The following is a 17,968-nucleotide window of genomic DNA, read 5'->3' on the forward strand; positions in this document are numbered from 1 at the left end:
AAAACTGGTTTCATGTCCAGGGGGTGCACTAATTATTTCAGAGGTCTCATTAGAATTTTAATTCATTTAAAGTTTTAAATGAAAACTCAAGTTGTGGCTCATTAAAGTTTTGAAACACTGGCTTTTTCTATAAAATCAAGTCTGCAACTTTGCAAAACAAACTAACATTTATTGACACCTATTTTTTTTTTTTTTTTGCCAGGCACTGTGGAGTGAACTTTGCATCTACTGTATCAGCAACAGACCACCAATGAAAAAAATTTTTTTAACTATCCAACCTAATAACAGCAATAAGGAACTCAAAATTAGAAGACATTACAAAGTAAAGTTTTAGATAGCCACTAAAAATTATCTTTTTGAAGGATATTCTGTAACATTAGAAAATATATGGAATGGAATTATAAGATAAATTTCTAAATTATGTATGATAATGTAATAAATACATAAGAAAATATATGCATTTGTATGCATTTTTGTATGTTTATCTTCAGATGGCAAGATTCTTAGTAATTTTCAAAAAAAGTATATATTGATAAGGAGAAATCCCCTCCAATTAAGTATTACCCTAAAAGTACCTAAATTGATCGTTGAATATATGAGGTTTAAAATTAAATTTAGTATGAATGAAAAATATTGTGTAGTGATAGATGGGAAAAAGTTCCTTTTGAGAATTTAACATATTTTTGATAGGCAAATTTATAATGAAAAACTTCATTATACAAATATTTAGTTTGCTGTTATAAGTTGTTTTATGATTCAATCATCTTTAATTTCAAGTGCAAAGAATGAAATAAAGATTCTTTAAATGCTCCATTGCTTTCAATTTAAGTAAATTGAAGTTAAATAGAACATAAAGCCATAGACTTCTTTAAAAAGGTCCAATGAAAGATCAAATATGGACTTTGCAAACTTCAGAAATACAATAAATCCTAAACGGGAGTCTTCTGTGCCACCGGTAAATTCTGCATAAAGTAGGCACTCAATAAAAGTTGGTGAATGGCAAAGGAAAGCATAAATGTCCTCTGTGGGTATCTAGACTTACTTTCTCATCACTCAGTTTAGGTGACCTGAGAAGCACTTCCTCAAAATAACCCTCTGGTTCACCACGAGAAGAATGCCTGGCACCAGCTGGTAGGAGATATTAATAGCACGCCCATTAGGCACTTGTTCAAGGCACACAGATAGCTCAGTGATAAAATCTTTAGAAATATTTGGACAGTTAAGATTATTTAGAATATGAATAGGTTGTGGTTCTGTAAATCTTCACTATAAGAAGTGAACATCTGTTTTGGAAATTCTTTAAAAAAAAAGGTTATATCAATAATTGCCTTCAATTTTAGAGGAACTCAACATTTGGGGCTAGAGAAAGTGAGCTTAAAACAGCTAGATTCTTTTATTTTCTGTAACAGAGCTTCTTTTCAAGGATTCAGATGCTAAAATAGAGACTGGACTTTTTCCTTCAAATTTCAGTAGTTAGGTATCTGACTAACCATTTACAACCAAAAGCATAAGTCTCTTACCTACAAACCTGTATTTCTAGCATCCCTAGGCAATATAATACTCAAAAACAGAGATGTGCTGTAAGTTACAAAATATCCTAGGTCATTCATAAGGTTGTTTGCAGGGGTCATGGGGAGACTATACCCAACTTTTCAAATAATACATGTTTTAGAAAAATTTGCATCTTCACCAGACAACCATTCCACTACAAAATGATATTTGGTGGTCATCTATTCTTGAACTAAATTCTTCCAGATACTCAGTTTAAACAGTTTAAACCACAAATTCTAAGAATCTTTTTGCTTCTTCCATAAAATGGTTTATAGGTTTCATAACTTTAGAAGCCTTAAAGACTAGTACTTCAAAGTGTCTACAAGAGTATTAGAGTTAACATAATTTTTCTTACTGAGTAATGTCTCTATATGTTTAAAGCAATTTCTATAAAAATAAAAGATAAAAAAAATCTTTGAATCCTCAAAAATTAAGATGAGGAGACAATCCACTAGTTACATTATACCATGCTAGTTAAAGAAAGTGGAGACTAAAATTGAAGTTGCTGACCTTGAGGAATTTTCTGTTTATCTGGGGAGGTAATATGTAACAGGACAGCTAAGGAGATGTTCTGCTGTATTGTATGGAGACAACAAATGTTTATGGATAGAGAAATGCTATCACTCTTGTTTTGGGAAGAGAAATAAGGCTGTAGTAGTGAAATCACACAGAGGGGCTTGCAAGTTTCACCCAGAAACAGTTATATTTGACAAGGCAGTGAATGAGTAGTAAGGATTTTTTTCTGCAAAGATGGTTAAATTTTGGTAGAAGAAAGGAGTTGGGGGAAAAAATCAAGGAGGTCAACTAGAAAACCCATTAATACAGGTTAAGTTTTCTTTTAAAAGATAACTGGTAGTGCTTCCAAAAATTTTCTTGATCTCCAGTACTTATACTTTTAAAAGTAGTATTTAAAATAATACCATCTATTTTTCTTTACTTTATCTCTAGTACATGGCAAGAAACATGAGCAGAGAGCCTCCCTGGTAGCACAAGGGGTTAATGTGTAGCACTATGGAGTGATGTGCAACCACTGCAGCATGAGTTCGATCCCCAGCCTGGGAGGTGGCCCAAATGGCCCAGCAGATCTCTTCTTTTTCAGCTGCTGCTCCCCTCAGTAGTGTGTACTTTGCTGATCTGCCTGTTTTGCTCCCTACTCTGTCTCTGGGAAATCCTCTCACCCCTGTATCTCTGGCCTACACCCCAGCTCTTGTATGCATAAATAAATGGATTTTTAAAAAAATGTAAGCAGATGAGTTAAAAAAAAGAAAAGGGGGAGGCATAATTTTACCCTGAAAATTGTTGATACAAAAATATTCATAATTCATCTGGTATTAATATGAAAACAAAATTAATATGGTGTAATTACCACTGAATTTACTTCCAGGAAATGTCTAATTAGGTCTCTATTCTACTGATCATTAAATTTACTTAAAACTATTTGAAATACATGATTCTTACTGTTTTATTTTGTGAACAATTTAATATTTATGCACATGAGAATAAAGTAACTATCACTCAGCTGAGCACATTATCAGAAAGCATAATGTAATTACATTTAGCTAGAGTGGATAAATAAAACAAATATATATCGATTTTACCTTTGCTTTAGTCGTCTTCTGGCTGTTGTGGGAACATTAGCACCATAGCCGTAAGAAAAAAGAACCCTTTCAGCTTCATCTTCATTTTCAACTGGAAAACATTAAAGTATATGATGTGAAATAATCTTTCTTTTTTAAAAAAGCATGGTAAAAAAGAAAACAAGAGATCATAATGATGAATTAGTGAACATAACATTAAAAATGCCTAATGCATAATTTCAAACAAGCCATTTGTAAATACATGCAAATCTTTTAAAAGTATATGCTTACTTGGATATGTTCTATTTCTTTTTAAAAGGCATAAGGGATTACATCATATGACATGTTTTCTTGTGGTAAAGCATAATAATACAGATGAGTTGTTTTTAATGATTCAAAGCTTTTTTGCATGAAATGTATATTAATTATGAAAAAGTAATGATAACATGAGTTTCATTATTCCCCTTCTTGATAAAAGAAATTACTATTTTTAATTAGAAAAGATATTCATTATGTTATCAGAAGAACAAACTTATCATGCAATAAAGAAATTATGCACTTTAGCAGGTTACTTTGTAAAGAAAATATGCAGTCTGAAGACTGGTAAAAAACACTGTAAAATAAATTTGATGAAAATTTATAAAAAATTTGGTTACATTACATTTACTTCAGTAAATGTACATTTACATTCGGTAAATTACATTTACTTCTACAATTCGCTATTGCACACCAGTCTGTAAACAGGTATTTAACTACAAACTAATACTTTTGGGTGAAAAATTTAAAAAGCAATGTTAATTTTATGTAAAATTGTGACTTAACAACAATTAATCAAAGGCCATAAAAACTAAAGATTATTGCAAATTAACCAATAACACACAAAAATTTATAACATTATTTTAATATTAAAATTAATATTTTAATACTAACACTTTAATATTAAGAAAAATCTTCTCTCAGAAGTGTTTCAGATTTAAAACAAAGTCACAATTTGATTTTAGTAAGTGAAGCTGATTATTTGTAGGTACATCATTGTAATATGCACACATTCATTCAATGATTCTTCTGTAGTGCAAAAATTTTTGGAATCTTCATTAACTGTTTGCCTTCAATTATGTCCCCGATTTTCAAAAGAACCACATTTCTAGAGGTAGGATTAACAGTTGTGAGGGACATGTGATAGCAAGAGATGATTTATGCCATTGTGTACAGTTATGCTACCATGGCTCCAGATGCAAGCTTAATTCTCCAATTCAGCTTTATCTGAATTAGAACTGACACTTATGATTATCTGACCATTGTTTTTCTTAAATAACTCTACTTTCAGAAAGGGGAGGGGTTAGTTTAGTTAACATCTACGACACTTGTCAGATTTGATGGTATCTTAAATTTTAGCTTAATACTTAGTGGGTTAATCACTCATGAGTAGCTATTCTTTAGTAGGGCTTTACTTACAGAAACAGTGTGTACTATACAACATGGCAAATGGCACTAAAGAGATATGCATGTGTCTTAGAAGCACAGAGCACAGAGCAGCTGAGTGCCACTATTTTTCCTTTGGTAGACACATTAGGAAGGTGTGGGGAGATTGACATTCATAAAGAAGGTGCAGAGGGAATTACATGTATAAAGGTACAGAGCTGTGATGTTTTAGTAATTGTAAGAAAAGTGTCTGGAGTCAGTGTGGAGAACAATGGTAGCAGAAAAAGCAGACTTGATTCCAACTGTGAATGAAATAGAAGTTTCTGTTTGCTAGGTTAAGGAGCTTGGATTTTATTTTATAGTTGATGAAAAACTAATAGAGATTAGCATAGGAAAGTGACATGGTTTTTGTTGTCAATGACATGATAGAAAAAAAAAATTCCCTCCTGCCTTATTTTCCATTAAACTCTTAGTGATAATCATTACTAGAGGTGATTTTTATTCACTATACATTACTTTGGCCTCTTCTAACACTTTGTATAAATTTAGTCATATGACTTCTTAGGCTAAGCATCAAATTTGTCAGGTTCATCGATGTTAAGGAATAATAATTTGTTTCTTTTTATTTAATAGAAATATTCTAATGAAGGAGTTTTGATGGTTTAACCATTTTCCTGTAGTAGACACCAGGGCCGTCACCAGTATTATTCTATGAATATTCTAGAAGTCTTTTTTGTGTGTGTTTGCTTTATTTTGGTCAAAAAGAAATGGAATTGGTGGATCATTGTGGGGTTATTCAGTTTCATAAGAAATTGTTAGTTGCTCCACGTTCTCATCAATCTCACTAGCCAGTCTTGCTAATTCAGTCATTATGGTAGATGTGTTGTGGTATTATTTAAAGTGGGCTGTTTTAATAAATCTTTTGCATTTTCACATAAATGGAATATAAAACACTGAATTAAGGGAATTAAGATTGGGACAGCAGTGAATTTACATAATTCACTGTATCTCTTGCTATCTTGATGAACTGTCTTAATTTCTCTTAGCAATGTTTTGTTTTGTTAAACTTATTCCTATTTTGTGTTTCTTTTGACATTACTGCCAATGAAAATGTCTTTCAAATTTCCTTTCCAACTGTTTATTTCTAGTATATTTTTGTGCAATTAACCTTATAACCTGTTAAATTTACTTCTCAGTGTTAGAGGTTATATGTGAAAAAATTATCTTATTCTTCAATTTGATCTTATCTTTTTCCCCTTTCTTGCCTTTATTTTGCTTATTAAATCTCCAAAACAATGTTTACTATCAAGAAAATAGAAATCCTTGTCTGTTCTTTCCTTTAAAGGGAAAGCATTTAATATTTCATCATTAGGTATGATCTTATAGATTTCTGTAGATGTCCCTTATCAGATTGAGGAAGTTTCCTTCTGTTTTTAATTTGCTTAGAGAGAAGACATATGCAAAGTTATGGAGCTAAGAAAGAGTAAGAGACTTTCAAAATAGTATGACATGATAGGAGATAACAAGTCATGAAAAGTAGAAAGTTAAGAGTAAAGTCTAAAAGGTTATGTGAGGAATTTGACTTTACATTGTCTTAAGAAGACAACAGAAAAGCACCAAGCAGATATAGGATATGACTTACGATTGTATTTTATATATATTATTACTCTGACTCCCGTTAAGAAACTAAAGATTAAACTACTGCAGCTATCAGACACTGACCAAGAATAAAATTTCCTTAAATTTGTCTATATATGTAATAGTCTTTACAAGAAAATGTGCCAAAAATAACTAGAACATTGTCTTGATTCACATTCAACTTCAAATGAAATTTTACCTCACCTTTGTAAGAGAAACATACTGTTATTTCTGACGTTTGAGCCTCTTAAAAAGTACGATAGCAAACATCACACTTACTGGTGAAAAGTTAATTGAAAATATTCCCTTAAAATTAGGGACAATGCCGGAAGAAAGCAAATTAAGAGGGATGGAAATGGAATAAAAGCTAAGGTCAGAGAGTACAACACATACATCTAATGATTTTCTATCTCCTTTACATATGTTCAAGTATCACTTCCCCTCGTATTCCTCACCTCCAAGGTGAAATTAATTCAACATTTACTCTGTACTTCTGTAAATGTCCTGCTCCTTGCACTTATCCTATTACTTTATTATCTGTTGTTTACATTCACTTCCTACAGTAGACTACACTAGGAAACCATATAACAAAAGTTACTGCATAAACTCCAGATCTCCAGCTCCTGGCACAGGTAAACATTTAATAATTATATAAACTAAATAATAAAAAGATAACATCTACCAACATATTATCTATGTTTTTGTATCCCTATGCCTGGAATTGAAATTAACTAAGTTTCAAAATAGGCAATGTTACTTAAAAAATAGTCATCAATTGTATTTTAAGGAAATATATCAATGCAGTTTTAGAAATGATACCTGTTTTCTTGTTTTGTCAAATAAAAAGATGTATGGGGGGCGGTTGGTGAAACTTACTTTCTGCAGTTTGCATTATTATTTCATCAAGCTCTTTCTCCAATTTCTCATAAATGTCTAGCCTTGCCTGATGCTCAGAGTTCTGTGCTTCAAGTTCTGTAATGCGTTTTTCAGAAGTGGCTTGGAGACTATAAAATTCTTTAGTTAAAACCTGATAGTGGAGGAAGAAAATTGCAAAGACAAAATTAAATAGTTTAAATGTTAAGATAAAAACAAGATACAAAAATACCTTACAATAGTTCTCTTTTTCATGATTTAAAGATTAAGAGAAACGGGCCCTCCCTGGTGGCGCAGCGGGTTAAAGCACAGAACTAAGAAGCTAAAGCCACTTCCGCATGAGTTCGATTCCCGCCTGCCCCGGAGGTGACCACATGGCGTGGCAGACCTCTCCTGACCTGCCTGCTGCTCCCTTCAGCAGTGTACTTCATCGATCTGCCTGTTCTGCTCCCCACTCTGTCTCTGGTGAAGCCTCTTGCCACCACTAAGTCTCTGGCCTGTACCCCAGTTCTGTATGCACAAATAAATAAATAAATCTTTAAAAAAAAAAGATTAAGAGAAACTAGGTAAATCATCTAAAAGATGATTGAAGTTAAAATATATTTACTAAGGTAAATAATTTTCATTTTCAATTGGAAATTATGAAGCATTTTATTAGCAGCAAATCAAAATATGTAGTGCTTCTTGGAGCAATATCAGAAAACACCTTTATATAGACATAAAGGATTAGAAAAATTATAAACCAGGTATAATAGGCATGCAAATAGGAGTTACACTGTATAAGAATATAATTTTTTTAAAAAAACTCTGTATTCTTCCGTGGTAACTCGATGAATGAATCACTGTGATGATAATGAATTTTAAAAAAGGCAAGACATTTCCAGAAACAAAGGAAATGTTTTAATGTTTAAATAGCAATTATCTAGAATGTTTACTTACTAGTAAAGACTAAGTGATAGAGTAATAGTAAAGCTTACTTCCCAACACAGCATAAGTAATGATATTTCCTACGAAGCAACTGAGTATTGTGGTTAAGAATATGGTTTGGAGCCAGAAAGATTTGGATTTCAACCTTTGTTTGACACTTATCAGTTGTGATCTTAGACAATTCCTTATTCTCTATCTATCTACCTCAAAATATTGTTGGAAAGATTATTCACAGTTCTTAGCAGAGTTGCCTAGAAATAGTGTGTGCTGAAAAACACTTATTACTATCCTAAGAAATAGAATTATAAGAACTGTGTATTAAATGGGTCATAGATCCACTCATATAATTATGAAATATGTAATTAAACAATTTTGAGACACAGTTCTTTTTTTGTAATGAGAAAATGTTCATGTTAACAAATGTACGTGACTTTGTGCGTTTAGTTATGTGGAGAAGATGCAAAAGATCTATTTACAGTTTTTAAGAAGCAAGAAACTAATTTTTCTTAATCATTTCCTTCAATCATTTCTGTCAGAACTTCCCTCACAAAACTAAATATTATCCTCCCAAATATACTCTTTTGGAGGGTGTAGAAAGAACAACATAGGAATAATATTTGCAGGATGATATCTAGAGCACCTGATTGAGTCAGAAGAAGAAAAATGAACTTTTAGCATTTCTTCTTTATTCATGCCAACTGGGATTGTGTTTTCTTAAACTTTTTAATTCATGTAATGAAATTACTGCTTAGTGAAATAACCTGGGACTTCCACAGAGTTCTTTACATTGTGATGCTACTCATGAAAAATCTGGTCATTGAAGACATTTATTAATTTAACTGTAAAGACAGAGTATCAGTGAGGACAGTATTCCACAACTTATCCCCATAGTAAAGTTGATGTTTTTCACCTGCACTCCATTGTCCCCAATAACAATAGGATACAAATTAAAAATCGCAGGAATGGATATCTAGAGTGATAATTAAAATGGTGAAAATGGGTATTTCGTATAATACAATTTTAAGAAGACATTTTTAAAGCAGGATTAAATTAAGAGATGCAGTTTAAAATTTTCTCTTCATAACATGTAGGGAAGAGCTCCCAAGACCTATATACCTTGTGGGGAGAATTCTTTTTCATTATGGATTTGTCTGAGTGGTTGCTATGAATAAATTTGTAAGTTTTTGAAAAGCCAAAAAAAGGTTTGGTTATTGAACCTACGGAAGGCTATTTTATTAAAGATTCTTTGTGTAAAACCAATACATGCACATTTGAGTTCAAACATGAGTGCGTAGGTCAAATGCTTTTAGGGATTCATTAAATATCAAGCTCTTACAGTGGAAGTTGCCTTCATTTAAATAAGAGGACAATAACACAAAATTATATAAAACTATATATACATATAGATGTATATATACGAGATATAGGTCAATAACTGCTTTGAAAAGAGAAAAAATATAAAGTCAGTGTTTTGGGAATCTTCCCTCAAATTAAAAATTAATTAGCATATTTGGTAAAAGCAATAGAAAAGTATATAATTATATTAATCTTTAGCCTTCACAAAATTGTTTCTCTCTAAATTCATTATAGATAAGAATTATCTTAGAAACACGTACTATTTCAGAAAATGGACTCAAACTGTGGCACTATATTAGCATTCATCTAATCATTTATGCACTTGCTCTTTAAGTGCTAAATGAGCATCAGCATAAGTGAGGCACTGTGGTAGACATTCGTAACACAAAGATAAATGACTAGACACAAAGATAAAAGATTCCTAGTTGAACAGGAGGAAATGCAAAGAAATTCTGAAAAGCCTCAATCTTATCAACCAGGGCTTTTATGGTAATATTTTTTATGTAGGTGCTTTTCCATGTCTACACTTTTACATAAAAGAACACAGTAATGACTCGTCACCATCATCTATGCAGGTTAGGAATATGGGAGAGTGGTTTTCATGCAGCCATTTCAGCCTGTAGGAGACCATGAAATTAGTCTGGATTGCAGCTAGTAGATATAATAAAAATAGGAAGGTTTAGAAAGCATTAGACCTGTATGTTGTAAAGAATTGTTTTGTGAAATGTTTGTTTCAAAATCTTAGAGCAATGACAGTAGTTCATTAACTTTCTGTAGGGATAAACCCACCCCAGCCCATCTCAAAGCATATTTTTAGCATATTCATTGAACATGAAAGGAAAAGGAAAGGTATTTTGATAGGAATTAAATGGAAAACTTGTAAAAGGCGAATTCTAAATAAGAACTAACTTGATAGAGTACAATTAAAAAATGCATATTATCACAATTTCCTCAAGAAAGTTAATTTTGAAGACTGATTTGACTCAGAACAGGCACCATCTCTACACATTTGCTTAAATATGTGTATATATATTTAACATCATTATTATGCCTTTCCCTAAAACTTTTCTTCTGGGAGACACCTTGTTTTGTTAATCAAAATTTACTGGAGTACTTTCCAGAAGTGGAAATTTTGGAAGATTACTGTAACGAATAGTTACATAATTAGCTAACAATCAAGCTAATGACACTGTTGCATTTTACATTAAATATTTTTAATAAAATCTGATTTATTTTATTTTTATTTTTTTAAAGATTTATTTATTTATTCATAGAGAACTGGGGTCCAAGCCAGAGGTGCAGGGACGATGAGAGGCTTCACCAGAGACAGGGTGGGGAGCAAAACAGGCAGATCAACAAAGTACACTGCTGAGGGGAGCAGCTGGCAGGTCAGGTCAGGTCTGCCTCACCTTGTGGATCGGTTGGGGATTGAACTTGCAGTGAAGTGGCTGCGGCTAGCTTGCAGTGCTGCGTCCTAATTCGTTGCACCACTAGGGAGGGCCTAAAATCTGATATATTTTAAATCCGCCAAATTTAATACAGTCAAAAAATACTACTGCATGTAATCATATAATGCATGAGTATAGGAAAATATGCCATTTGTAACATACTAGTTCAAAGATGTTTAACTACTGTTGGGCATGTAAGTTGCTTCCAGTTTTTACTATTGTAAATAATACTGTGATGTATGACATTAACGTAAACCTTTATAAGCATCTCTTATTCCCTAAGGTGAAATTCCTTGTTCAGTTTATTTATTTTTTTATTATTTAAAAAAAAGATTTATTTATGTATTCATACAGAATTGGGGTACATGCCAGAGGTGGAGGGGCAGTGAGAGGATTCACCAGAGACAGAGCTGGGAGCAAAACAGGCAGATCGACGAAGTACACTGCTGAGGGGAACAGCAGGCAAGTCAGGAGAGGTCTCCCACGCCGCGCCATGTGGTCTCCTCCAGGGCGGGTGGGGATTGAACTCATGCTGAAGTGGCTTTAGCTTCTTAGTGCTGTGCTTTAACCCACTGCGCCACCAGGGAGGGCAGTTCAGTTTATTTTTTAAGGATCTTTAACACAGATAACTAAGTAGTCCTTCAGAAGGTCTATTATTTTTCTAACTGCATGAGATTTCCCATTTAAGGGTGTGCTTGCCACCACTTTGCAAATAACAAACAGATCGATATAAAGTTTTTTAAAAGTTTAAATTTACATGTCTTTATTAATTAGGGGAGAATACATACTTTCATATAGTTCTTAATAATTTACAAATGATCAAACTAAACTAAAACCATAGAACCAGAGTGGGTAGAAGGTTTGTGGGTGGGTAAAATGGGTGAAAAGGCTCAAGAGGTATAAACTGCCAGTCACAAAATCAATAAGTCAAGGAGTCTGTAGTATATGAGTATATAGTATATGATGGGGGAACTGTAAACAATAACATGATTTTCAATTTGAAAACTGCTACAAAAAAAAAGAAGAAAACTGTGAAGATGATAAACATATACACTGGTGATTATTTCATAATATATAAAATGTGGAATTGTCATGCTGTATACCTTTAACAAGTTGTATATCAATTACACTTCCATTAAAGTCTTTAAAAATATCAACTATAAATCTGTCCTTCAGTTGTGTGACAGAATTACTTTGTTATGAAAAGCATACTACCATTTCATTAGATAGGAATATATATTGATAAGTGAAAATATATAAGATTGAATATTACTTTCAGAAAGATGATGTTTCTTATCTATATACCAGTGACATTTTATGCTTTTCTTGATATAGGCTATATATTTCATGTGTTTGTGTGCGTGTGCAAGGCCGTGCCATATTCTATAGGGAAAATAAAGGCAAAATGTTATAGATCTTATACTTTGAGGCTTAAAAAAACAAACAAAAAAAAACTTGTACATGTACCTCCAGCTTTTTCTGATACTTTTCACATTCCAGCTGACAGTAAGAAAGATTTCTTGCAGTTTCCTCTTGTATAAGCTGAACTCGCTCACTTTCAAAAGATTTTAATTTACTCTGATGGAGATATTCTGTTACTTTGCTTTCTGTACTAAGTTGCAGTTCTCTGTACCTGAAAAAAGGAGAATGGAATGAGACTCTAAGGAAATCTCAATGATTTAATAAGTATAGACAAAATTTTTACTCTTCCACATCCTCATCTTTTTATATAGCTAGTCACATTCTTTCATTAAAGCTTTTGTGAATAATTTAGGCAGCATATATGTAGAAATATGTTAAGTCCAGAGTATAAAACATACGAATTAACTTTATTGCTCCCTTACTTTTATTCCTTTCATGCCCAAACAGTTGTTTCCTATCTATTGTTATTATAAGTTTGTAAGACATTTACAATAAAAATGGTAAGAGCAAGTTTTAGTTATATTGCTTAAAATAATTTAATTTCTATACATTTCTTATATTTACACTGTTATTTCCCCAAGCTTGTTATTTGTTCCACTTTAAATAATGGCAGGTGGAGAGTAATGGGATGAAACATACAATCTGAAAATTGAGACACTTGTAAAATAAATTTTTAGCAAATATATATGTATATTGTAAGAAAACAATGTACAAATTACAAAGATAGATCTGTAAGTACATGTAGTCTACTACTACACCGATAATTTTCTCTTTATTCCACAGGCATAACTATAAAATTTCCATTTATTATATGAATCACCACATATTATAAATTTAAAAATGCTTCAGGTTGATTATATTCTACACAAAATAAAACAAGGACAAGTTATACCTTTTCAGTCTAATTCTAGATATGTTATTAAAATTTACCTATTCAAATATTTATTGAGCTAGTTACTATGCTAGGTAAGTGTGTATACAATGGCAAGTATTTTTTCCCCTTTGGAGAACTTAGTTTTGGGGCGGAGGTAAGAGAAAGGCAAATAAATACTGAAATTTAAGAGAGCATGGTAATTGCTTCATTAAAGTACTCCTTAGGTTCAGTGGGGACATGCAGAAAGGGGAACTCAATCAACTATACAGTGAGTGTATGTTAAGGCAGGAGGAAGTGTAGGATAGAAAATATTTTAGAGAGAAGAAATAAATAAGAGTACATGGAGATCAGAGAAGCAGAGCACACAGGCTGTTTTGCTCATTGTATCTCATTTAATTCTTGCAACAATCCACTGTATGTTATGTAGATGAGGAACCTGAAACTCAGATTTCAAATACATTGTTTAACAAGAAGAAACTGATAGCAAATTTCATCTCAAATCCAGATAGACTTGACTCTCTAGCATCCTGCCACTAAATGCCATACGAATTGACATTTATGAAGTCAGATAAATGTTCAAATGATTTCTGAAGGTCATTTCACTCTTATTACTGACAGAAAGAATATTTATCATCAGAGAAGGTACGCATTAAATATGTGACATTCTTGGCCTTCTTATCTTGGCAAAAGCACTTCATAATCAGTTTTCTGGAAGTCCCGAATTCAATAAATATTGTATATCTGAGCATATTACTTGGTATATAGTAACATCCTTAACCTGGATGTTAGCTTATGTGTTAAGCTTTTTGGAAAGTCCTGACACTTTACTTTAAAAACACACATACACAAACTTCTTATAATTTTATATAAAAATACCTTTTTTAAAAAGGGACAAGCACACATTGATACATTTTTCAGACAATACATACTGTAAAGTTCATATTTTCAAAATGCACAGTTCACTTTTCATAGTATGCAGTTTATTTTATTATAAATAAAATAAATCTTAAAAAATTATTTTCTTCAAATAGTCATTAATTCAGAACTTTACTGGTGTGAAAATGTCCTTGTACCTCCTGGGGTAAGTTGTTCAATGAATATAAATACAAATATATAAAAACATGTGAAATCAATACCTATTGTGTATGCTAAACTATGTGAAACAATATACTACATTACTGAAATAAATTCTGGATAAGTTACTAAGAATGTGATATTGATCTTCAAAATATTTGTTTTGAGGCCCTCCCTGGAGCCCAACGTGTTAGGATGCAGCCCTGCAAGCTGGCCGCAGCCACTTCAGTGTGAATTCAATCCCCAGATCTGGAGGTGACTACATGGCCGGCAGACCTCTTATGACCCGCCTGCTGCTCCCCTCAGCAGTGTATTTCGTCGATCTGCCTGTTCTGCTCCCCCTCTATCTCTGGTGACTCCTCTCACCACCCCTGCACCTCTGGCATGTACCCCAGCTCTGTGTGCATAAATAAATCTTTAAAAAAATTTTGCTTTTCTACAAAGTCTTTTTATGGATTTGTGGCACTGTGGGCAATTCTGAGATAAATGCCAAGTCCAAACCAGGAACTAAAGACTTAGCTCTTAACTCCTCCTGTTTATTCATTGTATATAGCAAATGAAAGCTATGTTTAATGCCCTCATTCTTTCCTTATAGTGAAAACTTAAATTAACAATAGGCATCTTCTAGAAACTTGAGAATGCTAAGTTTAATAAATTGACACTTCCATAAACCAAATGATAATTCTAAAGGACTAATACAGTCTTGTTATTTATACAATAAAAGAATCTGCTTCAAACTATATGTCTGTGTAATAATTATCATTTTAATTTGTAAAATTGAACTGTGAAAATGTTGAGAAGTATTATAACTGAAAGGCAGTTATAGCAGCAAGTAGTGGATGATAAGCATGTGGTTTCAGGAAACTGCTTCTTATCTGTTTTGCCTGATTTTACTTTATTGACTTAAGACTTTACATCTTATCCTCTTAGTGTGAATATTTTACTTGAGCTAGATCAATGTTATTCATATATTAATAACTTTATGTTGATATTCTATTTTTTAAAGATTTTTATTTATTTTTGCATAGAAGAATTGGGATAGAGGCAGGAGGTATGGCAGGTGGGTGAGAGGATTCACCACAGACAGAGTGGGGAGCAGAACAGGCGGAGCTACTGAAATATACTGCTGAGGGGAGCAACTGGTTACACAGGACAGGTCTGCTGCAAGTTAAGGGTTAGCTACTTGGTCTGGGATGGCACACACTCAGGCCTTTGTGTTGACAGCACTGAGACTTAATATTTGTGCCGCCAGGGAGGCCCCGTTTGGTATTCTGATTCAGCACAGCAACTTTAAGAGTTCAAATTTCCTAGAAAGTATAACCAGAATCGCTAACTACCTTTACAACCTCCTTATCCTAGGCCCCAAATTTCACTACTTAGTCTTTATGCTACATTTGTCCTTGGGCCTTTATTTTTCATAAGGCTCCATATATCACATAGTTCTTTAAAATAAATAATAAAAATGGCCCTCCCTGGTGGTGCAGCGGGTTAAAGCACTGCACTGAGAAACTAAAGCCACTTCCGCATGAGTTCAATCCCCGCCTGCCCTGGAGGTGACCATATGGCGTGGCAGACCTCTCCTGACCCGCCCGCTGCTCCCCTCAGCAGTGTACTTCATCGATCTGCCTGTTCTGCTCCCCACTCTGTTCCTGGTGAATCCTCTCACCCTCCGCATCTCTGGCCTGTACCCCAGTTCTGTATGAATAAATAAATAAATCTTTAAAAATAAATAAATAAAATAAATAATAAAAGCCCAGAATGAATTGTTTGCTCTGAAGGAATAGTCACTGCAACAGATGTGGGGGCCAGAAAAACAGGAGAAGATATGTTAAAAGTTGAAAATCAGCAGTGTACTTCGTCAGTCAGCCTGCTCTGCTCCCCACTGCTCTCTCTGCTCTCTGTCTCTGGTGAATCTGCTCAATGCCCCTACAGTTCTGTAAGCATAGATAAATAAATCCTTTAAAAAAAGTTGAAAATCAGTTACTGGGAGCTAGAAAGATGTAAGGCTATCTCAGGCTCTGATGAATTAAACTCTCGGAAGCATGGTAGGTCCAGCAATGCTGGGAATAATCATAGGAGAGACATCAAGATGACATTCAATTCTTAGAAATGGGAGAATTCATTTGAAAAAACCTTTGGCTACATCATTAAATAACAATAGATTTTCACATTAGCATTCTTCACATATACTATAGTCAAAGTTTGTTTTGTTATACTGAAGTATGAAGTCAAGCTTACTTGCAACTTTAGCAGCAAGGTTATTGTTGCAAAAGAAGTTGCAGAAGACCCATATAGTTATTAAGTTTTTGTTTAATTTCAGTTTTTTTTTAATTCCAATTAGAAACAACTCACCTTTGAATTTTGTCTCCAAAATGCCCATGGTCTCCACAATATTAAAACAAGATATTTATTCTGAACCCAATTATCTAAATTTGTGTGGTGGACTACCCACACAGTAATAAGCAAATAAGCAAAATACCCAAAAATACTATACTCAGAAGTGAGAGAATTGTAATAACCAGGAAGGGAAGCAGTCCTTCCATTAAGACATTTTTTTTTTTAAAGATTTATTTATTTGTGCATACAGAACTGGGGTACAGGTCAAAGGCTCAGGGGCGGTGAGAGCCTTCACCAGAGACAGAGCTGGGAGCAGAACAGGCAGATCAACGAAGTACACTGCTGAGGGGAGCAGCGGGTGGTCAGGAGAGGTCTGCCATGCCATGTGGTCACTTCCGGGGCAGGTGGGGATCAAACTCATGCGGAAGCGGCTTTAGATTCTCAGTGCTGTGCTTTAACCCGCTGCACCACCAGGGAGGGCCAAGACATTTTTTATTGTACTACTTCAAACCACTTTTATTTATATATTTTTATCGAGATAACATTGGTTTAAAGTACTGTATATGATTTAGGGATTGATGTAGCACACCACAACTGAGTACGTTTAACAACTGTACCATGGATTTATACCAAAGCATCCAGTCTTCTCCCATACACCAGTGCCACCCTCTCCCCTTTGCTCTTACTCAGCCGTCCCCTTCTAGTCGTCTCCATTCTGCAGTCAAATTTCTAGGATTTATTTATTTTAGCTTTCTTGGTGCCACTGTTTGGTTTTTCTAGATTCCACATATGAATGAAATCATCTTGAATTTGTCTTTCTCCTGACTTATTTCACTTCAGTATAATTGAGTAAGGTATTTTCAATACTATGTTGACTTTCAATAATGCATGCCTCAATCTTATATAATGTTACAAAGCAAAGTTACTTCAATTAAAGAAACAACAAAACATTTTAAGACCTGTCTAATTTGAAAGTAAGGCAGAGCAGGCGTTTTACAGGGCACGCCTCCCGGTGCAGGAAGACAGCTAAGACACAGAGATAGCACTGTAGGCAGAGGCGCAGGAGAGGGGGGATCCACTGGAGACAGAGTGGGGAGCAGAACAGTAGGTGTACCAAAGCACACTGCTGAGGGGAGCAGCGGGCGAGACAGGAGAGGTCTGCCAAGCCACGTGGGTCCCCTCCCTAGCTGGGGATCAAGCTCATGCTGCAGTGGCTGCGGAGAGCCCCACAGTGCTGTGCTCTAACCCGTTGTGCTACCAGGGAGGGCCCAAAGTTAGTTATTATATACTACATGGATTAAAAATAATTTAATAAGGACAATTAAGATTGTATTGATATGGGCAATTAAAAAATGAAAAATTCAGTACTTTACTTTTGGCTGAGATGCATTTCACATCTCATGACAATGTATATCAGTCACAAAAATGATGATGTACTTACTTATCACTAAAATCAATATCTAGTAAAG

At 33.8% G+C, this 17,968-nt stretch overlaps 1 protein-coding gene across 3 annotated transcripts in view; it reads right to left on the reverse strand.

Annotated features, from left to right (window-relative positions):
- The window catches only part of PIBF1 (progesterone immunomodulatory binding factor 1), a 151,181-nt gene that overhangs the window by 52,721 nt on the left and 80,492 nt on the right, over window positions 1-17,968 (reverse strand). For all 3 annotated transcript variants that reach the window (XM_012723134.1, XM_012723133.1, XM_004680099.2), the window contains exons 11-13: window positions 12,260-12,425; window positions 7,065-7,215; window positions 3,150-3,240 (exon numbers count right to left, since the gene is read on the reverse strand). In XM_012723134.1, the coding sequence (XP_012578588.1) occupies window positions 3,150-3,240; window positions 7,065-7,215; window positions 12,260-12,425 (408 nt within the window). The remainder of the gene's footprint in view (window positions 1-3,149; window positions 3,241-7,064; window positions 7,216-12,259; window positions 12,426-17,968) is intronic.

The sequence above is a fragment of the Condylura cristata genome, unplaced genomic scaffold (assembly GCF_000260355.1).
Source record: "Condylura cristata isolate star-nosed mole 26May11 unplaced genomic scaffold, ConCri1.0 scaffold00010, whole genome shotgun sequence".
Lineage (NCBI taxonomy): Eukaryota > Metazoa > Chordata > Mammalia > Eulipotyphla > Talpidae > Condylura > Condylura cristata.